This window comes from Microcebus murinus, chromosome 4 (assembly GCF_040939455.1).
Source record: "Microcebus murinus isolate Inina chromosome 4, M.murinus_Inina_mat1.0, whole genome shotgun sequence".
Lineage (NCBI taxonomy): Eukaryota > Metazoa > Chordata > Mammalia > Primates > Cheirogaleidae > Microcebus > Microcebus murinus.
Window position 1 is genome coordinate 59,600,964 of NC_134107.1, and position 22,751 is coordinate 59,623,714.

At 41.5% G+C, this 22,751-nt stretch overlaps 2 protein-coding genes, 1 non-coding gene and 1 pseudogene across 4 annotated transcripts in view; 3 read left to right on the forward strand and 1 right to left on the reverse strand.

Moving 5' to 3' along the window:
* MRPL48 (mitochondrial ribosomal protein L48) overlaps window positions 1–7,501 on the forward strand; it is a 51,049-nt gene extending 43,548 nt beyond the window's left edge. The window contains exons 6-8 of the mRNA XM_012745114.3: window positions 4,057–4,159; window positions 5,340–5,429; window positions 7,207–7,501. Coding sequence (XP_012600568.1) covers window positions 4,057–4,159; window positions 5,340–5,429; window positions 7,207–7,281 — 268 coding nt within the window. The 3' untranslated portion in view covers window positions 7,282–7,501. The remainder of the gene's footprint in view (window positions 1–4,056; window positions 4,160–5,339; window positions 5,430–7,206) is intronic.
* A 6,207-nt stretch (window positions 7,502–13,708) lies between these two features.
* On the forward strand, window positions 13,709–13,833 carry LOC142870820 (small nucleolar RNA SNORA28). The gene has a single exon (XR_012919150.1). It is a non-coding gene; the product is annotated as a small nucleolar RNA SNORA28 (small nucleolar RNA).
* A 3,217-nt stretch (window positions 13,834–17,050) lies between these two features.
* LOC105860281 (histone H3.3A-like) lies at window positions 17,051–17,743 on the forward strand (annotated as a pseudogene).
* Window positions 17,744–19,458: 1,715 nt separating this feature from the next.
* COA4 (cytochrome c oxidase assembly factor 4 homolog) lies at window positions 19,459–22,746 on the reverse strand. 2 transcript variants are annotated; one of them, XM_012745112.3, is made up of 2 exons: window positions 22,563–22,746; window positions 19,459–20,283 (listed from the first exon to the last, which is right to left on the reverse strand). In XM_012745112.3, exons 1-2 carry the CDS (start codon window positions 22,709–22,711, stop codon window positions 20,010–20,012), a joined length of 423 nt encoding a protein of 140 aa, XP_012600566.2. In that variant the 5' UTR covers window positions 22,712–22,746; the 3' UTR covers window positions 19,459–20,009. The 2 variants fall into 2 exon arrangements, with proteins under 2 accessions (XP_012600566.2, XP_012600565.3); XM_012745111.3 differs by having other exon boundaries at window positions 22,541–22,666.
* Window positions 22,747–22,751: the final 5 nt, after the last annotated feature.

Here is a 22,751-nt window from a genome sequence, read left to right on the forward strand (position 1 = left end):
TACCTCCAGTTACACTGGCTTTGTTTTTGCCACTTTCTACCTCAGCACCTTTGCATATGCTCAGTTTAGACTACTCTTCCCCCTTCAACTAACTACAACTCCTAGTTTTTTCTTAGGCATCATCTTGAATTTTACTTCTCTCTTACTGAGGGAACCTCATTAAGTTAGGTCCTTATTTGCTGGGCATGATGGCTCACACCTGTAATACTAGCACTCTGGGAGGCTGAGGCAGGAGATCATTTGAGATCAGGAGTTCAAGACCAACCTGAGCAAAAGTGATACCCCCCCCCACTACTAAAAACAGAAAAAATTAGGCAGGCATGGTGATGCATGCCTGTAGCCCAGCTACTCAGGAGGCTGAGGCAGGAGAATCACTTGAGCCCCCAAGAGTTGGACATTCCAGTGAGCTATGATGATGCCACTTCACTCTAGCTGGGGTGACAAAGTAAGACTCTGTCTCAAGGAAAAAAAAAAGGTAGGTCCTGACGTTATATATTTAGAAGTAATGGATATATAACTTCTCTTTCATAACATGTGTTACTTATCTTGTAATTACTTTAACTATTGGTCTTTCCTATTAAACTTTAAGCTCTGTAAAGCAAGGACTCTTTCTGTCTTCATTAGTGATTTAACCCTAAGACTTTGCCTAGTGCCTGACACATAGTAGGCACTGAATAAATATTTTTTGATTTGGATCAAATCCTAGCAGACATGGACATGATTCCTAGAACAGCAGAATGAACGATGTGCTGCTTTTTGCTTCTTTCCTGGCTCTTTGCTGCAAATAGCTCAGAGCATGAAGAGCTGTTTGTTTTTAGCAACTCACTTCTTTGCATTGATTGAGGTTTTCAGACTATTGTTAGGCACTCCCACTGCCCAGCTTTTCAGAGATGAAATTTTTTTTTTCTGATTTTCATTTCATCTTGATCCATTTTTCCTCTGGGAGTGGCGGTGGCATGTAGAGATGATGGCTGTAACCTTGAGATGAAATTGGGCTAGACAGCAGCATGCCAGCTTTTGTTCTTTAAATGGTTTGCACTGCTCCTCACCCAGGAGGGGAGGAGAAAAAGAGGCTTCTCATGCCATTCACTTAATTTGTCTTCATCCCTTTCTGAGCAGCTGCCTGAGGAGATGGAAATCTTACTCCTCTGGGAGCAACTTCCAAGCCTGCATTGAGCCAGCCCCTGTGCTCTGCACATAGTAAAAGCATCACTCAGCATCACTTGCTATGAGACCACTCTTTCCTTTTAAAAAATATACTTCCATTTTTTAAAAATTGAGATATAACTTATATAAAGTGAAGTTCAGAGGTTCTGAGTTCCCAAACACCTCAGCAAATTCCTTTGTGTCCCTTTCCAAGCAATACTCCCCAAATACGGTAGCACTATTTTGCCATGTTAGGTTGGCTGTTGAAATCCTATTCTTTCATTTCGTTCTTTCTTTTTTTTTTTCTTGAGACCGAGTCTCACTTTGTTGCCCAGGCTAGAGTGAGTGCCATGGCATCAGCCTAGCTCACAACAACCTCAAACTCCTGGGCTCCAGCAATCCTATTGCCTCAGCCTCCCAAGTAGCTGGGACTATAGGCATGCGCCACCATGCCTGGCTAAGTTTTTCTTTATATATATATATTAGTTGGCCAATTAATTTCTTTCTATTTATAGTAGAGATAGGGTCTCGCTCAGGTTGGTTTCTAACTCCTGACCTTAAGCAATCTGCCCACCTTGGCCTCCCAGAATGCTAGGATTACAGGCGTGAGCCACCGTGCCCGGCCCGCTCCTTCTGTTTTTACTGTCCAATCATCCAAGCAGTGTTTATTGCAGAAAATTTGGAAAGCACAGAAAAGTGTAGATACTAAAGAAAAATAGCCTGTACTTTTACCACTCAAAGGCCTGTTATACTTTGAAATGACCAGAGTTCCCAGTATTTCTTTATCAAACAATGTCTAGTTTTCTGTTGGTTCTCTTTGAGGGCCTCTGATGCCTCCTTGCCTTTGTATATACTGCTGTACTTTCTTGGAATGCCCCCCAGGCAAACATCTGTACTTATTCTTTACATCTTGATAAATTACTGCCTCACCTATGACTCTTTCTCTGAGCCCCCCGCCCTTCTTGTCCCTATAATATTCTGCACATACCTATTATTGCCTTTGTCTTATTGTTGTACAGATGTTTGTGTACTCGCCTGCCTCTCTAAAACACTTGTAGTGAGTTCCTTGAAGCATAGACTTCATATTGCCCACCACAGTGCCTAGAACAGAACAGTATTTTAGAGTGCTTTTAGTTTTCCAAAAGCTTTAACATAACTATTTTATTTGATCTTCCACAAGAAGTCTATGATAGTATCCCCAATTTTTTTATGTTGAGAGGTTATTGATATATTTGAATTAGAATAAGAGGAGATCAGACATTGTGCTACAAAGTGGGAGGGGATGTTATTTATAGAGGCTACATGAAAGTTTGTAATACCCAGCATTTACTGACTATTTAGGAGGGCAAGGGACCTGAAATTTGTGGGCATAGTATACCAGGCAAATCACTTATGTTATCTCATTTAATCATTGCAAAATCCTAGGAATTAGGTATATATTTTTAAAATTTATTTATTCTTTTGTTTTTAAAGATATGGGGTCTCGTTCTGTCACCCAGGCTATAGTGCTATGGCATGATCATTGCTCACTGCAGCCTTGAACTCCTGGGCTCACAAACCTTGGGCTCCCAAGTAGCTGGGACTACAGGCGTGCACCACCATGCCTGGCTGATTTTTTAAAATTTTTTGTAGAGACAGGATCTCTATATTGCCCAGGCTGGTCTCAAACTCCTGGCCTCAAGCAATCCTTCCTAGGCCTCTCCAAGTGCTAGGAGTATAGGCATGAGCCACCACGCCTGGCCCTGGCTGATTTTTAAAAAAACTTTTTTAGAGATAGGGTCTGGCTATGTTGAATTAGGTTTTACTATTCTCATTTTATAGCTGAAGAAATTGAGACTAAGAAAGCTGAATTAATTTGTCTAAGTTCAAATAGGTAATAAGTAGCAGAGCCAATATTTAAATCTAGGACTGCCATGGCTCTAATCCATTTTTCTATTACTCTAAACTTCCTTTTGTAGATGTCCATGTACAGAGGGACATGCCCCTTGCTATGTGATGAAATTTTGTGAGGCATGAAAATTGAAAAATCCACTGTCATTAGTTTCCTGAACTTTTTGATAAGATGAACATAATACTAATGCCCTATTTTTATGTAGCCATTAATCTAGTCCTGTCTCATCACCACACCCAATTCTTACAATTGTCTATTGATATAGGCCAAGTTGTAATTTTATTTATACATGAAGAAACTGAGGCCCAGAGGAAGAAGTGAATATTGCTAATAAGTGGCGGGCCAACACTTGACACCAATTTCAGTTCTTTTCACTGCAGTATGTATAATAGATTTGCTGAAGCTGGCTATAGTAAGCATGGACTCTACAACAGTGTTTCTCAACACAGAAGATGTTACCCCTTGGGACAATCAATAATGTCTGGAGATAATTTTGATTGTGACCACTTGGGGGATACTCTCGGCATCCAGTGGGTAGAGCCTAGAGATGTATAGGCCCCCACAACAAATAATTATCTGGTCCCAAATGTCAGTATCACTGTGGTTGAGAGATCCTGTTCTAGAACAATTGAGTTTCATGCCTTATTTCTTCAAAACAGGTGAAATACCCAGGATTAGTCTCTAAAGCATACCTAGTGATAAGCTTGATTTTTTTTTAGAAGTGGCTATTCTTCAATAGCAGCAAATATGTATTAATCACCAGGTTTTATTCATAATATTGTATTAAGCATGATTATGGATGCAGAAAGGCATTAGACATGGTCTGTTCACCCAGGGAGTTTAGAGACTTCTGGAAGAGGTAAAGGGGGTCTGGGTACTTTGTCCCTGATTGCAGGTGAGCATTCCCTATTCTAGGAGCTACTGCATGCAGTAGTGGCTGTACTGATGGACTACCCTGATTGAAGTGCTGCTGCTGGCTTATGTGAACTCTCCCAATAACTGACTCTTCCTTTCTACAGTTATGCAATGCCAACCAAAACCATGGAGGTGATGCGGCTGCCGGACCAAGGCAACAAAATGGTCCTGGACTCAGTCCTTACCACTCATGAGCGAGTGGTTCAGGTAGGCATTCAAGGAGAACCTGAAATGTATTTGCCTCTCCTAGTGCTTCTCTCTGTCCGTTTTTTCTCCTTCTGTCAAGCCCTTTTCTTCCTCTTGCCTGCCGCTTAAATGATGCTCTTCCCCAGGATTCAGTTCTGGACCCCTTCATTACTCCTTTTATTATACCTTCACCCTGTGCAATCTCATTCGTTTTCCTGGCCTCAGTGGCCATCATTATATACTGATAATACACACACACACACATATAGTCCTGATCTGTTGGGTGAGCTTCAGACCTGATACCCCCTTGTCTACTGGAGGACTTTTCCACTTGGATGTTCCACAGGTGTCCTCCCTACACTCATTGTATGCAAAGCTAACTGTAGAGTGACTGATTCCCCTCTCTTTTTCTACAATTCTTTCCACCTTTGAGCCTAATGTGTGACCCCTCTTTGTCCTTTTATATCCATTCATTCACCAAATTCTGTATCTTCTATCTCCTAACAATCTTTCAGATCCATATACTTCACTTTACCCCCATACCAATGTGATCATGTCATTTTCCTGCTTAAAATGCTTTAAATCCCATTCACTCCAGCCATGCATGGAGCTAGTTTTAATTCCTTAACACTGTTATGCCTCAACATGTTACTGAATGCTATTTCCCCTGCCTTAAAAACCCTCCACACTACTATTGAATTTTCCCAGTTTATTCTTGTTTTTCTTTAAGACTCTACCCAGATGTTACCTTTTCTGGAAGCTTTCTTCGGCCTTCCCTGATTTGAGTTGGATAGGTATATCTCTTGTGTGTTCTCACAATCCCCTGCCTGCCCTTCCATCACACATCTGATTCACCTCTGGATTCTTAGCACAGGGCCTGATACCACTCAGGTCCTGGTCTATATGGGCAAACCTGTATTGAATCAGAAATTCAGTCTGGACTTGATAACCTCTTGGTCCAGTTATGATGTCCATTGCCTATAAGAGCAGATATTTGCAGTAGCCATCTCAGGAAGAAAACACCTGGGCAGATGCCAAGAGAAATCCTATAGAGACCAGGCTCAAAAACCAGCTTTTGGTGTTAATCCTACACCTTAGGGCTCTCTAGCTACCCAGAGGCTGGCATTTGAGCCCATGCCATGTCTGCTCAATTGCCTAGATTTCAGCTCCCTCCTTTAAAGCATTTTCTTTCATTTTGCAGATCAGCGGTTTGAGTGCTACATTTGCAGAGATTTTCTTGGAAATAATCCAAAGCAATCTTCCTGAAGGAGTCACATTGTCAGTAAGGGAGGTATGTACTAGTTTGGGAAAAGCCCTTGTAGTAGCCTACTTTTGCTCAAAATAAGAATAACAACATCTGGACTCCCTCATTTTAGAAACAACAGAGAATAATTTAGCCCAGGTAATAATCAGGAAAGATATATAGTCTGATGGCACCCTGATCATTATTCTGAGGCATCAGGAATGATGCTTTGTGGACCATAAGACCTCACTTTCATCAAAGCATCCTGATGTTAGGAGTGAACCCCATGACACCCCAAATTCTCTCTTTTCAGGCAGTTGTGTGGCAGAAAGAACATGGTTTAAGATTATATACAGTGTAATATATCAGAACACAAATAGGAAAACGTACATTAGAGAGAAGTTTCCTGGAACTTCAAGGCTTGACTATAGCCCGACTGAATATATTCAGTAAAGAATGCCAGTCAGAAGGATGTTTAGCCAGACATGGAAGACTTGCAAAACATTAGGAACCTTGGCCTAAATACTAAGTATTCAGGTCCAGGTGCCAAGATAATCCTTCTTGTGACACAGATACATCAGGTCGTCTTAGACTGCTAATGCTTCTTCTAGCCTCTCTTGTTCTGTGTCCATACTTGTCAAGCTTCTTCTGGTTGTTATTTGGGTTTCACATAGATCTATGTGCAGGGAGAGAATGTGTTGGTCATGCTGACTTAAAATATTCCAGTCTCTGTGAGTGTTATTCCCTATTGTAAATTTGTAAATGAACAATTTTGACATTCTCTCTGTCTTTCTTTTTTTTTTTTTTTTTTTTTTTTTTGAGACAGAGTCACTCACTCTGTTGCCCTGGCTAGAGTGCAATGGGATCATCGTAGCTCGCTGCAACCTCAAACTCCTGGGCACAAGTGATCCTCCTGCCTCAGCTTCCTGGGTAGCTGGGACTACAGGCATGATCCACGACACCCAGATAATTTTTTAATTTTTTGTAGATTTGGGGTCTCACTCTTGCTCAGGCTGGTCTCAAACCCCTGACCTCAAGTGATCCTCCCACCTCAGCCTCCCAAAGTGCCAGGATTATAGGCGTGAGCCACTGTACCTGGCCTGTCTCTCTCTGTCTATTATTTTTTTTTTGAGACAGAGTCTTGCTTTGTTGCCCAGGCTAGAGTAAGTGCCGTAGCGTCAGCCTAGCTCACAGCAACCTCAAACTCCTGGGCTCAAGCAATCCTACTGCCTCAGCCTCCCAAGTAGCTGGGACTACAGGCATGCGCCACCATGCCCAGCTCATTTTTTCTATATATATTAGTTGGTTAGGAGGTACTATTTCTTTTCTGTAAATAAATAATTAAAAAAATATTTAAAAATAAAATATTAAAAAGAAATAAATATATAATTAAAAATAAATAAATAATATATATATATTAGTTGGCCAATTAATTTCCTTCTATTTATAGTAGAGACGGGGTCTTGCTCTTGCTCAGGCTGGTTTCGAACTCCTGACCTCGAGCAATCCGCCCGCCTTGGCCTCCCAGAGTGCTATCTCTGTCTCTTAAAATCCTTCTATTGTGATTGTTATAGCATTTTGGTATTAATTCTTTATATATATGTCTTCCCTCACCAGACTATAAGTTCACTGAAAGCATGGAGGATGTCTGATTCAACTTTGAGTCCCTGGTACCTAATGCAAGGCTGCTACATAGTAGATAATAAAAGTTAGTGAGACTTGAATCATTCTCTACAGAGCTAGCTTATGAGTCCTTTTTGGATGCTGCACATATCTGGGTAACTACAAGTTCTTCAGTAATTTCCACTTTTTTTCTTCTCCCTAGCACACTGAAGAAGACTTCAAGGGAAGATTCAAAGCTCGGCCAGAACTGGAAGAACTGTTGGCCAAATTGAACTAGCTATTACAGACCTGCAATATGACAGCACTGGTCATATTGAGTGCCAAGAAGGACCTTCCTGCGTAGTCAGAGTTAAGCAGGAGACCTTGACCCTTGGATTTCATAAATTCTTATTCCCACAGCCAGGAATGCCTTCTCTCCTCTGTGGCATGGCTGTGCTTGCCAGTTGTTACCACTAATCCTAGTTATCCATCATCTAATAAAAATGTGCTGCAGAATGTGTATGTGTATGTGTGGGAGTGTGAAGTTGGCCCATTTTGAGGAGTATCGTTAAGAGATTCTATTTTCTCTTTGCCTGGTACTTTAGCACAGAAGCATGTTACCCTTCTGTCTTTCTCCACCTAGAGCAAATTCATCCTTTAAAGCAATCTGGCATGGAGTCCTGTAGTAAAGCAGAGGATCATAATGTAAGTAAATGCTCTATGAGTGGAAGTCATAGAGAGAGATTTTGGCTTTGGATTAAAAACTCTCCAGATAGAACTGGAGTCTGTCCATAAGTGAAATAAATTGCTTTGTGGGGTAGTGACTTATCCTAAGTATTCAGGTACAAGTTACATAACTACTAATTAAGTTTGCCTGGAATGAGTTTAGGCAAAGAATTGAAAGTTGATTTTGGGCTGGGCACAGTGGCTTACGCCTGTAATCCTAGCACTCTGGGAGGCCAAGGTGGGCGGATTGCTCAAGGTCAGGAGTTCGAAACCAGCCTGAGCAAGAGCAAGACCCCGTCTCTACTATAAATAGAAGGAAATTAATTGGCCAACTAATATATATAGAAAAAAAAATTAGCCGGGCATGGTAGCGCATGCCTGTAGTCCCAGCTACTCGGGAGGCTGAGGCAGTAGGATTGCTTGAGCCCAGGAGTTTGAGGTTGCTGTGAGCTAGGCTGATGCTACAGCACTCACTCTAACCTGGGCAATAAAGTGAGACTCTGTCTCAAAAAAAAAAGTTGATTTTGGTCAGGAGTCAACAAACTACTGCCCATGAACCAAATCCCATCCACTGCCTATTTGGTTGTTTAAAATAATTTATTGAGGTGAAATTTACCACAAAATTAAAGTGAATTTTTAAAGTGAATAATTCAGTGGCATTTAGTACCTTTGTTGTACTAAATAGATGCAACTGCCACATCTATCCAGTTCCAAACCCCACTCCCTGTTTTAATAAATAAAGGTTTATTGGATAAGAGCCATGCTATGCATTTACATATTGTCTATAGCTGCTTTAATACTACAATGGCAGATTTGAGTAGTTGCATATATATTGCCCCTTTATCACATGGGCAATGTGCAATGTCACATGGATCTCATTTAGGAATCTAGAAAACACAGCAGTGTTTTCCAGTTGCTCAATTTTCCTTGTTATCAATATGTGGAAGCAGAAATCAGGATATTATAAATTGACAAGATATTGGAACTGAAGGACCTTAAGACCCAGCCAGCCTAACTATCTCTTTTAGCAAGCGCAGGTTATGGGCTATGCCCTCTATGGGTGCAGTGCCCAAGGCCACAGGGCATCTCATTGGCTGAGGCAGCAGGATTCAGATCTCTTGATTCCCAGTTCATCCCTTCCCATCACATCATTGAGGGATGAGTCAGGCTTATTTCTCTTACACAGTAGGAAGCTGGATTCTGTCATGTTGGAGCTCTTGTGTCACTGACCTAGTTGATGATTTATCCTCTCACCAGAGTCAGAGGGCTTTTGTTGCTCATGATTAGTTTTCCCTGAGACAAATGGAATTGCTCTTAATGCATCCTGGTAAGAGGTACTGGAGATATTCTGATTGCTAGAACCTCAGGATTACAAAACAATTATAAGCTTCATTTGATTATCTTAGAGTGAGGCCCAGAGGGAAATGGATGTTCTTAGGATCACATGGCAGTGTAATCAAATGGAACGCTAGCCTCCTGGCTCTAGGTTGAAAATACCTTCCTCTCCATCCCTGAGACAACCTGGCTTCTAGCTTCTACATTTATTTGTTTTGAGCTCTCTGCAAAGTTATTTTAACCTCATTGAACCTCAGATATCTGATCTGTAAAATGGGGATAATCCCTTTTTAGGAGTTTGAGATGGAAATAATGTATTTAATGAGCTAGCAAGTGCTCAATAAATATTAGATTTCCTTCTTTTCTAAAATTCTTCAGCATGCCTTCTAAAAAGATTTTTTCATTGAGGTATAATTTATATATTGTGAAACACACCAATCTTAAGTATATATTTGATCAGTTTTGAAAATTCATCTACTCATGAAACCCACACTTCTATCAAGGTAAAGAACATTTCTGTCACCCCAGAAAGTTCCCTCATATTTTTTTATAGTCATTCTTCCTCAGAAGCAACCACTAATCTCATTTCTATTGCCATACATTAGTTTCACCTATCTAGTACTACAGATAAATGAAATATAGTATGTACTCTTTTGTATCTGACTTCATTCAGCATAATGTTTTATTCATTGTGTTACATGTGTCAGTAGTTCATTCCTTCAGCATACTTTTAATTTTGAGTGCCCCAGTTAGAGTTAAACTATTCCTAGTAGTGCCATGAAAGCATGAGGGATAAACAGGAGAGAAGAGGGAGTATCAATGGATTTGGAAAGATGAGTTCTAGTCCTGACTGTGTCAATATATAACCTTTGGAAGCCATCCTGAGCAAAAAGAAAAAAATTGGAAAAATCACATTACCAGACTTCAATAGTCAGGTACAGTCAGGTACTTTATAGTACAGAGCTGTAGTAACCAAAACACCATTGTACTGATATACAAACAGACACAGAGACCAATGGAACAGAATAGAGAACCCAGAAATAAATCCACACATCTATAGTGAACTTATCTTTGACAAAGGTGCCAAGAACATACAATGGGGAAAGGACATTCTCTTCAATAAATGGTGCTGGGAAAACTGGATATCTATATGCAGAAGAATGAAACTAGAACTCTAATCTCTTGCCATATACAAAAATCAAATCAAAATGGATTAAAGCCTTAAACCTAAGACCTGAAATAATGAAACTACTGAGAGAAAACATTGGAGAAACACTTGAGGACATTGGTCTGGGCAAGGACATCTTGAGTAATACCCCCAAAGCATAGGCAACCAAAGCAAAATTAAACAAATGGGATCATATCAAGCTAAAAAGCTTCTGCACAGCAAAGGAAACAACAAAGTAAAGAGACAACCCACAGAATGGGAGAAAATATCTGTAAACTGCCCATCTGACAAAGGATTAATAACTAGAATATATAATATCCAAAAGAGGGGAATTCAGTAAATCAAAAAGATATCTGCACTCCCATGTTTACTGCAGCAGTATTCACAATAGTCAATATTTGGAATCAACCTAAGTGTCCATCAACAGATGAACAGATAAAGAAATTGTGGTATATATATACAATGGAATAGTATATAGCCACAAAAAAGAATGAAATCCTTTCATTTGCAACAACATGGATAGATAGAACTGGAGAACATTATGTTAAGTGAAATAAGCCAAGCACAGAAAGACAAATCTCACATGTTCTCACTCATATGTGGGAGCTAAATATTAAAAACAGTCTCATGAAGATAGAGAATAGAATGATGGTTACCCAGTGGCAGGGAGAGGGGGATAAAGTGGGGATGCTTAATGAGTACAAAATTACAGTTAGATAGAATGGACAATATTTGCTAGCACTACAAAGTGACTATAATCAACAATGAGTTCGGGTATACTTTAAAATAACTAAAAGAGTAGAATTGGAATGTTGCTAACACAAAGAAATGATAAATGCCTGAGGTGATGGATATCCCAATTACCCTGATTTGATTAATTCACATTGTATGCCTGCATCAAAATATCACATATACCCTATAAAGATATACAACCATTATATACCCATAATAATTCAGATTCTTTTAAAACATTTAAATTTTAAAAAAATATAACCTTTGGGATAAACTATTTTAGTCTTCATCTTACAGATGAGTGAACTGGCCGAGGGAAAGAGACTTGTCCAGGGTCACCTAGTTAGCCAGTGACAGAGACAGAGACAGGGATAGTTCAAGACAGTGATAGGTCACTCAATTCCTGGTTCAGTGCATATTACTGAGATTTTTAGAAATGAATTTTGTTTTTAGAAATGAATTTTTATGTAGATCATTAACTTTCTTTTTTCTTTTTTTTTTTTTTTGAGACAGAGTCTCACTTTGTTGCCCAGGCTAGAGTGAGTGCCGTGGCGTCAGCCTAGCTCACAGCAAACTCAAACTCCTGGGCTCAAGCAATCCTCCTGCCTCAGCCTCCTGAGTAGCTGGGACTACAGGCATGCACCACCATGCCTGGCTAATTATATATATATATATTAGTTGGCCAATTAATTTCTTTCTATTAATAGTAGAGACGGGGTCTCGCTCTTGCTCAGGCTGGTTTCGAACTCCTGAGCCCAAACGATCCGCCCGCCTCAGCCTCCCAGAGAGCTAGGATTACAGGCGTGAGCCACCGCACCCGGCCGATCATTAACTTTCAAGAAGAGCGAAATGCTTGTGTCAAATGGGTAGTTTTTCTAGTTAACCAGCAGATTCATGTTTTAGTCCCTTTCCTCTAGGTGAGGATGCCTTATTCCTCCAGCATGGAAGCCTGGAAATGGCATGCTATGGATTCTGAAAGGGTACATTTTAGTCACAGAGAAAGAAATGAAATCTGGGTTATTGTGACCATTTGGACACTAGCAATGCTGAGACCCCTAGTCCACTCTATCTAGGATACTTAAGGTCCCCTCTGTTTGTACTGTACTTAAGGAAGGAAAGCTTTCTGAGCATGCATTAGGTATGGTTAGAACTAGACCTGCTGGGCAGACACTGCAAACAGAGGTGGCCAGTGTGTCTTCTGTTTGTTTCATTTGTACTTTGATCTCTTTGTAATCTTTGTCTTCACATGCCTGGTCTTGCTGAAGAATCTGAAATGATTCATTTGGCTATTATAATCCCCCTAGAATAACTTTCATTCTCAGACATTTCAGCTCATTTTAGAGAATCAGCTCACTATTTAGAGTGAATGCCCAGGCTCTAAAGAATGAGAAGTCTTCAGAAGATAATGGCTGAGAAGGGAAGAATCCCTCCTACTTCCTCTGCCTGTTTTAAGTCCTTGCTGGAGTAGCGGAGGGAGCCCCAACATTCTCTACACAAGGAAAGTATAAGGTTTCAATCTGGACTCCTTTCAGTTTTCTTTGGATTTCTAAAGTCAGCAGCCCAAGGACTTAGTCTGGCCACTTTACCTGAGGGAGGGAGGAGGAGTATCTTCTTACTCATCTTGCAAAACACATTACAGTGCACCTTTGTACTGAGCACAAGGCCGAGTACTCAGCCAAGGACCTTGCAGGCAAGATCTAAGCCATGAGTCTTCCCTAAGCCAAGCCAAGAGAGGCACCCTGCCAAGAAGTCTCTCCACTCATCCCTGACATCAAGCCTCTCTGCAGAGGCAACCCAAAGCTGCCAGAGGTAGGTGTAGATTGTATAGAGCCAGGCTCACTTTAAATTCCAACCCCATGGCTGCAGAGCTGACTGACTAAAGGAAACCACAATCTAGATCACTGTGGGAAACTTGCATTGGTTCATTTTCTTTTTGCAAAGGGCTAAGTAATATTTACATAGTCAATGTGGTTACTCACTGTGTGTTAAACACTGTACTAGGCACTGGATACTTGCAAAAGAGCAAAGAGGAGGGACAGCCTGGGCTTTAGATTGAGACACACTTGGCATCCGATCCCCAGTCTGACCTTTATTTCCTCCTCTGTAATGAGAGTGAATGCAGTGTTGGAAAGATTAGATTAGAGAATGGAACTCAGGACAGTCACCAGCACACAGTAATAGTGATGTTGATAATAGCTAATGTTCACTGACCGCTTACTATGTGCCAGTGTGCCAGACACTGTTTCTAAGCTCTTTATCAATATTAACTCATTCTTTTTTTTTTTTTCAGAGAGACAGGGTCTCACTCAGTCACCCATGCTGGAGTACAGAGGTCAGATCATAGCTCCCCGTAACGTTGATTTCCTGGGTTCAAAAGATCCTCCTGCCTCACCTTCCCAAAATGCTGGGATTACATGCCCAGCCTTAACTCATTCTTCAATGACCCTATGAGGAAGGTCTACATTTATTAGTTTTTGAGCTTGTGAAGAAGGTACTATATATGCATTTTTACAGAAGAGAAAACAGGTCCTGAGGTATTACGTAACTCACCCAAAGTCATACAGCCAGTAAATGGCATAAGTGGGATTTGAAGGTAGCACATCATAGGGACTGAGAACACTCTGGAACTGGATAGCCTGAGTGAAATGCCCAGTAATATTATTTATAATCGTTCAACAAATGGTAACAGTTTTTATTTTTAGCTATTTATGTTTCATTCTCTCTTTTAATTCTCTTAGTAGGCCTATTAAATAGGAATTATTGCAAGCAACACTCTGTGGCAGATGATCAAAACTGTCTGACACAATTTGAGCTTGCTATAGCAAGAAAGTCTAACCTATTCCGGTGTTCTCTTTCCGTGAGACAAGCCGTTATATAGACTTAAACAGTGTTCCAAAATAAAAAAAAATAAAATAAAATAAAAATAAATAAATAAATAGGAATTATCCCCATTTATTTGAAGAAACAGGCTTTGGTGGCAACAAAGCCCTCTTTGTCTTATCAGATACATTCTGTGACCTACCTAGTGGGTGGCTCCTGTTAGAGCCAGAGTCCTGCAAAACTTGCTTGCTTCACTTACTGGGTTTGGAAACCATTCCTCCTGCTAAGGATGTCCTTTCACACTTCTCTCTGCTAGTATATCACCCATCCTCCCCCATGGCCTATTATTTTTATTTTTATTAGAGACACGATCTTGCTTTGTCACCCAGGCTGGAGTGCAGTGGCAAGATCATTGCTTACTGTAACCTCGAATTCCTGGGCTTAAGCAATCCTCCTTCCTCAGCTTCCCAAGGAGTTGGGACTGCAGTTGCATGCCACCCACCATGCCTGGCTACTTTAAAAAAAATTTTTTTTTTGTAGAGACAGGGTCTCCCTATGTTGCCCAGGCTGGTATTCTTTTTAATTATACAAATTAATACATAGATACATTCCTATTATAAAAGATTTGAATATATAAGCAAATATAGTCCTTATTGATGGAAATTTATATTATGACCCTTTATTCATTATTATAAACAATGCTAGCCGGGCGCGGTGGCTCACGCCTGTAATCCTAGCACTCTGGGAGGCTGAGGCGGGCGGGTTGCTCGAGGTCAGGAGTTCGAAACCAGCCTGAGCAAGAGCAAGACCCCATCTCTACTATAAAAAAAAGAGAAATTAATTGGCCAACTAATATATAAAATTAACCGGGCATGGTGGCGCATGCCTGTAGTCCCAGCTACTCGGGAGGCTGAAGCAGAAGGATTGCTTGAGCCCAGGAGTTTGAGGTTGCTGTGAGCTAGGCTGACGCCACTGCACTCACTCTAGCCTGGTCAACAAGCGAGACTCTGTCTCAAAAAAAAAAAAACAATGCTGCATTCAAGCTTTCGGGTGACTGGAAAAAAATTGCATAATTATTTTAATAAGAGGGAAACAATACTGCGATGAACATAATAGTATATATATCTTATAAAAGTATATTTCTGAGAAGATTTCTGAAAGAGGAATTACTGCTTGAATACTGAAAATATTAACAGATCCCACCAAACCACCCTCCAAAAACTTTACTAATTTATGATCCCTTTAATAGTATGAGTGTGCCTGTTTCTTTTTTTTAATTAATTTTTTAACAATTTTGTTTAAATATTTTTTCTCTTTTTTTCCTACTACTTGGTTCATTTTCATACCTTAGAGTGTGCCTGTTTCTCCTCATCCTTACCAATATTGGTCATTATAAATACTTCTCATTTTTATCAATAGAATCAGCTAATAATACTTTGTTTTTAAACCCCACATTTCTCTGTTTATCTGTGATGTAGAACATATTTACATTTTCCTATTTTGAGGCATATTTGTTCACTTTTCAATCAAGCTATGTGCTTTTACTGACTTCTAGGTACTTTTTATTTATTCTGGATGGTAATCCTGTTATATGTTACAAATAGGTCATGTCTGCAAATAGGTCATGTTCATCTTTAAAGGCTCAACTCTTGAGACTGTTGCCGACAACTCCAGTGCACACTGCTGGCTCCCTCTGATGACCCACAAGCAATAAGCACATGGACCCACAGAGATGCATCTTCCTGTACTTACCTAGTCATCTCCTTCAGCCTGAAGGCTGAAAGAGGATTTTGTTGGTTAAACTCTTCATATCCTCTCTCTTTTTTCTTTCCCTCTTCCCCAAATACCAGCACAAAGGCTCAAAGTAGATTTTAGGGCCTACTACACTTCAGATTTGGGCCTAATAGACAGGTGCTCAAAAAAATGTTTGTTGACCAACACAGGGATTAGTGGAAAAATAGGGAAAAAAATACCCAGTATTGTGGTGAATAAAAACTTAAAAAAGGGCCAGGCCCGGCGGCTCATGCCTTTAATCCTAGCTCTCTGGGAGGCCAAAGTGGGCGGATCGTTTGAGTTCAGGAGTTCGAGACCAGCCTGAGCAACAGCGAGACCCTGTCTCTACTATAAATAGAAAGAAATTAATTGGCCAACTAATATATATGCAAAAAATTAGCCAGGCATGGTGGCGCATGCCTGTAGTCCTAGCTACTCGGGAGGTTGAGGCAGGAGGATTCTTGAGCCCAGGAGTTTGAGGTTGCTGTGAGCAAGGCTGACGCCATGGCACTCACTGTAGTCTGGGCAACAAAGTGAGACTCTGTCTCAAAAAAAAAAAAAAAAAACCTTAAAAAAGAAGGCTAGGGGTGTGGTGGCTCATGCCTGTAATCCTAGCACTCTGGGAGGCCTAGGCGGTCAGATCGCTCAAGGTCAGGAGTTGGAAACCAGCCTGAGCAAGAGCGAGACCCCATCTCTACTATAAATAGAAAGAAATTAATTGGCCCACTAATATATATAGAAAAAATTAGCCAGGCATAGTGGCGCATGCCTGTAGTCCCAGCTACTTGGGAGGCTGAGGCAGGAGGATCGCTTGAGCCCAGGAGTTTGAGGTTGCTGTGAGCTAGGCTGACGCCATGGCACTCACTCTAGCCTGGGCAACAAAGTGAGACTCTGTCTCAAAAAAATAAAAATAGGCCGGGCGCGGTGGCTCACGCCTGTAATCCTAGCTCTCTGGGAGGCCGAGACGGGCGGATTGCTCAAGGTCAGGAGTTCGAAACCAGCCTGAGCAAGAGCGAGACCTCGTCTCTACTATAAATAGAAAGAAATTAATTGGCCAACTAATATATATAGAAAAAATTAGCCGGGCATGGTGGCGCACGCCTGTAGTCCCAGCTACTCGGGAGGCTGAGGCAGGAGGATCACTTGAGCCCAGGAGTTTGAGGTTGCTGTGAGCTAGGCTGACGCCACGGCACTCACTCTAACCTGGGCAACAAGTGAGACTCTGTCTCAAAAAAAAATAAAATAAAATAAAAAAAAAAATAAAAAATAAGATAATAGGTATAACAACAACAACAAAAAAAGATTTAAAAATGTTTCTAGGCCTGGCGCAGTGACTTACTCCTCTAATCCTAGTACTTTGGAAGGCTAAGGCAAGAGGATTGCTTGAGGCCAGGAGTTCAAGACCAAACTGAACAAGAGTGAGACCCTGTCTCTACAAAAAAATAGAAAGAAAATTTTGTGTTTGCAGCTGCCGCGGTGCCACCATGGCTCTCAAGCGCCAGGGCCGCTGCTCGCCAAGCTCCAGACGAAGGAGAAGAGGGGTAAGTAAGGAGGTCTTTATACCACGCATGGCTCGTACAAAGCAAACTGCCCGCAAATCGACCGGTGGTAAAGCACCTAGAAAGCAACTGGCTACAAAAGCCACACGCAAGAGCGCGCCTTCTACTGGAGGGGTGAAGAAACCTCATCGCTGCAGGCCTGGTACAGTGGCACTCCATGAAATTAAACTTATCAGAAGTCCACTGATCTTCTGATTCACAAACTTCCTTTTCAGCGTCTGGTGTGAGAAATTGCTCAGGACTTCTGCGCTTCCAGAGCGCAGCTATTGGTGCTTTGCAGGAGGCAAGTGAGGCCTATCTGGTTGGCTTTTTTGAAGACACCAATCTGTGTGCTACCCATACCAAACGTCTAACAATTATGCCAAAAGACATCCAGCTAACACGCCACATACGTGGAGAACATGCTTAAGAATCCACTATGATGGGAAAACATTTCATTCTCAAAAAAAAAAAAGATTCTCTTCTTCCTGTTATTGGTAGTTCTGAACGTTAGAGTTTTTTTTCCCCCATGGGATCAAAAAGTACCTAAGTATATGATTTCGAGTGGAAAAATAGGGGATAGAAATCAGGTATTGGCAGTTTTTCCATTTTCATTTGTGTGTGCACTTTTAATATAAATGCGGGATTTGAAGCATTAATGCAAGTCAAATGTTTCAGTAAACAAGTTTCAGCAGTTCAACTTTATAACCATTATAAATAAAGCTGTTAAATTTTTCTGGGCCAGGCGCGGTGGCTCACGCCTGTAATCCTAGCTCTCTGGGAGGCCAAGGCGGGCGGATTGCTTGAGGTCAGGAGTTCAAAACCAGCCTGAGCAAGAGCGAGACCCCATCTCTCTACTATAAATAGAAAGAAATTAATTGGCCAACTGATATATATATATAAAAACTTAGCCGGGCATGGTGGCGCATGCCTGTAGTCCCAGCTACTTGAGAGGCTGAGGCAGGAGGATCACTTGAGCCCAGGAGTTTGAGGTTGCTGTGAGCTAGGCTGACGCCATGGCACTCACTCTAGCCTGGGCAACAAAGTGAGACTCTGTCTCAAAAAAAAAAAAATTTTTTTTCTGGACAGTGCCAGCATTTGGATTTTTTTAAAATAAGTAAATTTCTTATTGACAGCAACTAAATGGTGTTTGTAGCATTTTTATCATACAATAGATTCCATCCATTCACTACACTTTTCTGAGTTGTCCTACATGCAAGTACATGTTTCTAATGTTGTCTGTCTTCTGTGCTGTTCCTGTAAGTTTGCTATTAAAATACATTAAACTTGAAGTTGACGAATCAGGGTTAAAAAAAAAAAAGAAAATAAATAAATAAAATACATTAAACTATAAAAAAAAAATAGAAAAAAATCAGCCAGGCATGAGCATGCACCTTTAGTTCCAGTACTTGGGAGGCTGAGGCAGGAGGATCACTTGTTAGGAGTTTGAGGTTGCAGTGAACTATAATGATGCCAGTGCACCCTAGCCCAAGCAACAGAGTGAGACCTTGTCTAAAAAAAAATGTTTCTGACTGAAAATGATGAGAGAATGTCCCCTTTTCATTCCAACTTCTATGACAGTGATCACTCCCCCAAACCCTTCCCACTCCCAAATGCCTTACAGGGGTGCACAGGAATAGAATGTGAAGAAAAATGAGAAGTGATGGTAAACATTATGAATGGGAAAACACACCCTCTTAAAGTAGGAACTGTTATTCAACTTCAGCAAATTGTTGTCAAGTGGGAATAAAAGCTCCATGTTGACAGCTTCGTTTTTCAAAAGCTGAAAATCTATATTTTATTTTATTTTATTTTATTTTATTTTGAGACAGAGTCTCGCTTTGTTGCCCAGGCTAGTGTGAGTACCGTGGCGTCGGCCTAGCTCACAGCAACCTCAAACTCCTGGGCTCGAGCGATCCTTCCGTCTCAGCCTCCCGAGTAGCTGGGACTACAGGCATGCGCCACCATGCCCGGCTAATTTTTTTTTTTTTTTTTATATATATATCAGTTGGCCAATTAGTTTCTTTCTATTTATAGTAGAGACGGGGTCTCGCTCTTGCTCAGGCTGGTTTTGAACTCCTGACCTTGAGCAATCCACCCGCCTCGGCCTCCCAGAGAGCTAGGATTACAGGCGTGAGCCACCGCGCCCGGCCGAAAATCTATATTTTAATGTTAAATATACTTTTAAAATGTTAGGCCAACTTTGTGTTTGTTGGGGTAGGAGCAGGTTGAGGCCAGACTCTGCATCTGTTAATTCAACAGAATGTGGCATATAAAAGGTACTCAATATTTGAATAAAAAGTTTTCTTGCTTGCTTGCTTCCTTCCATTAAACTGAATGAAACACCCAGAACAAATGATAAAAGATAAAAGCACTCATACTATTGTTAGGAGCTAGTTGTTTCAGTATTGTTTTACTACTGTCTCTCAAACTAGACTCTTCTCTAATCAACATGAAGACAGAGGTCATATCACATTATTTATCATGTCAGTTTCCAACACAATGGCTCAGAAATACTTGCTGTTGTTTTACCCATGAGTGAAGAAACAAAGATCTAATTTGCTAATCAATATATCTTTATATTGTGAATTTACTCCTAAATTAAAATGTCCCTGAATTGAGTACACTGAGTGCTTGGCACACCCAATTACTGAGATGGGTACATCCCTTACCTCATTTTGTTTTAGATGGCAAATATTAGTGGAACAAGATGGGTAAGGATGTGTGGGATTTGATCATGAATATATAACAGCTCTTTGTGGCAGTCCCATCCAAACCCATGGTGTCTGGGTCTCAGCAACCCCAGTTCCAAAGACCATCCCCATTATGTCCTTCTGGCCCATTATGTCCATCATTTAGGATTTCTTCTTCCCATGGCGTCTTTGGGTGCTGGTTTCTACATGGCCATCTCCTGGGGACAGGTGGTTTGGGGTCTCAGCAGTGGGCATTTGCTTGCTCTTTCCTCCTCTGCAGCTCCTCCCGCCGCCTTGCCTGCTGCTCACTCATGCAATCCCTGAAGGCCTGCACCTGTGGCTGGCACTGCCGCCAGTCCTGGTGCTGGGCCATGCACTCCTGCACTGCAAAGTGGGAGGCAGCGCAGCCAGAGCGGGAGATGAGCTGATCCAGTGGGTCCTCTTCCTCATCTTCCTTCTTCACCTGTCGGGTCCAATTATGGCCTTGAGGAACTGAGGTTGACATCTTGGGGAATCTATAGAATATGAACAGAGACAAGGTTAGAACAGGGATATTATATAGAAGTTTTCTGGGTTATAAATAGCATTGACCAAACTGTACTATTATAGCCTGTTTATGTGTCTGTCTTCCCTCAGAGACTCTAAGTTGAGGACAGATGCTTGTCCTGATTTACTACCTTGGTGCCTCTAGCAAGGCCTGGCAGAGGATGGGCCTGCATAATGGTTTGAACAGAACTGAATGAGATAAAGTATGTGAGAATGCTTAACACAGCACTCAATAAGCTGAATGGATTCTGCTAATGGAATATAAATTATGTGAAAAGTCACCTTTCTGGAGAAGCCATCTCTGATATATCTCAAAAGAATTAACCTTTCTTCATTTTTCCTACTGGACTTATGCTTGAAGAACAAAGTTTAAAACTTGAAAAAGTATCCAAATAAGGCTAGGTTTTGACACATGGGAGGAATGGAAACAGTTCAGTGTGTCTGTAATGTAGGGCATGCAGAGGCCAGGGAAAGAGATGAGTTCATGAAATGAGGTAACTTTGACAACTATACAAAAATGTAAGGTATGTTTACCTAGACTGTCTTCCTAAGATCATCTGTTTCAGAGCACCAGTAGAAGGTATCATACAGAAGGAACTTAAGGTTTAAAGAAAAATGACTTTAGCCTTTGCACATATTTCACCATGCTGGGCTGTAAAGAAGCTAAAAGGACTCCTTAATGCCTTTACTTTGTCTCTCATTCATTCCACAAATGATTGTTTTTGTTTTTTTTTGAGACAGAGTCTCACTTTGTTACCCAGGGTAGAGTGAGTGCCGTGGCATCAGCCTGGCTCACAGCAACCTCAAACTCCTGGGCTCAAGTGATCCCTCTGCCTCAGCCTCCTAAGTAGCTGGGACTACAGGCATGTGCCACCATGCCCGGCTAATTTTTTCTATATATATTAGTTGGCCAATTAATTTCTTTCTATTTATAGTAGAGACGGAGTCTCACTCTTGCTCAGGTTGGTTTCGAACTCCTGAGCTCAAACGATCTGCCCACCTCGGCCTCCCAGAGAGCTAGGATTATAGGCGTGAGCCACCACGCCTGGCCCACAAATGATTGTTGAGCACCTATTATGCATCAGGCACTATGCTCAAGTACAGGACTCAGGGGAGACCAAGTCAGCCACAGTTCCTGCCTTCTTGGAGTTTACAATCTAAACAGGGAAAGGGGGGGCGGGGGAGAGGTGCAGGAAAAGAAAAGAAAAAAAATTTAAAAACAGAGAAACAGGGCAGTATACTACAGTGTGTACAGATAGGTAAGACTGGGAACACAGTGAAGGGATACCTAATCCAGACAAGAACAGGAATAAGTAGGGAAGGGTTCCTAGAGAAAGTGATTTCTAAGCTGAAACTTGAAGGATAAATAGGAGTTAGCCAGAGATTGTAAGAATATTTCTGACCAACAGAAGAGCAGGGGGTTGAGAGAGAATTTGACACACAAAAAGAATAAAAAGTTCAGTGACTGGAGAACAGAATATGAGAACAAGACAACAAATTAAACTGGCGATATAAGTGTCTGATCATAGAAAGGCTTTGCAGGACATATTAAGGACTTTTATACTAATTGGGTGCCCTTGGGCAAGTCACTTTATAACCTTCTCTTGAAAAATAGAGATGATAAAGTTCAATAAATGATAGTTTCCTCTTTCTAAATATCTATGAACTCTTTAAAGGCCAGGAGCAAATCTTTTAGAGCAAGACAGGTGAAATGAAAAGCGCCTTGGATCCTAAGCCAAGAGATCTGGGTTCGAAACCCAGCCCTACATCTTACCATGTAATCTTTTTTTATTGTAATACTTAATTTTATTTGCTTATACTTACATATTTTTAAATATTTCATGCTTTTTTCCCCCATGTAATCTTTTTCATTTTAGCTTCCCCACCGATATTTAACTCGCACAATTAGAATAAGGATTTATATAATAAATGAAAACTGCTGGGGCTACAACAGGACTCAGTAATTGCTACTGTGCTCTTCTCCCACCACCTCCTGGCTTCAGTCTCCCTTGAAGTAAAACGAGGACCACCCCTGCTCAGAAATCAGGGCAGGCTAGACGGTTGGCAGGACTGCGCAGGCTAGCCCGGACTAGGAAGGCAAGGACAGAGTGGGAAAGCAGAGAGATGCAGGTGGCCAGTTGACGCATGCGTCTACGCAGCCGCCAAACGCAATCCCGTTGTGCCTGCAACGCCTCCCCGCGCAAGGTCGCGGAACGCGGTGCTCACAGGGCAGTGGGAGAAGACAAACCGAACGCCCTCTCCTGAGCGGCAGCGGCGGCTTCGCGAGCAGCACGGCGCCACGGCAGCAGGTGCTCTTCCGTGCTTCCTTCCAGGAACCAGCCCCTCGTGGGGAGCGCGCGCACTCAAGGGGCGGGGGAAGCCATCGCACATTTTCATTGGTGGCTTCCGGGTGTAGAGCCCTCCCTCCGTCCTCGAG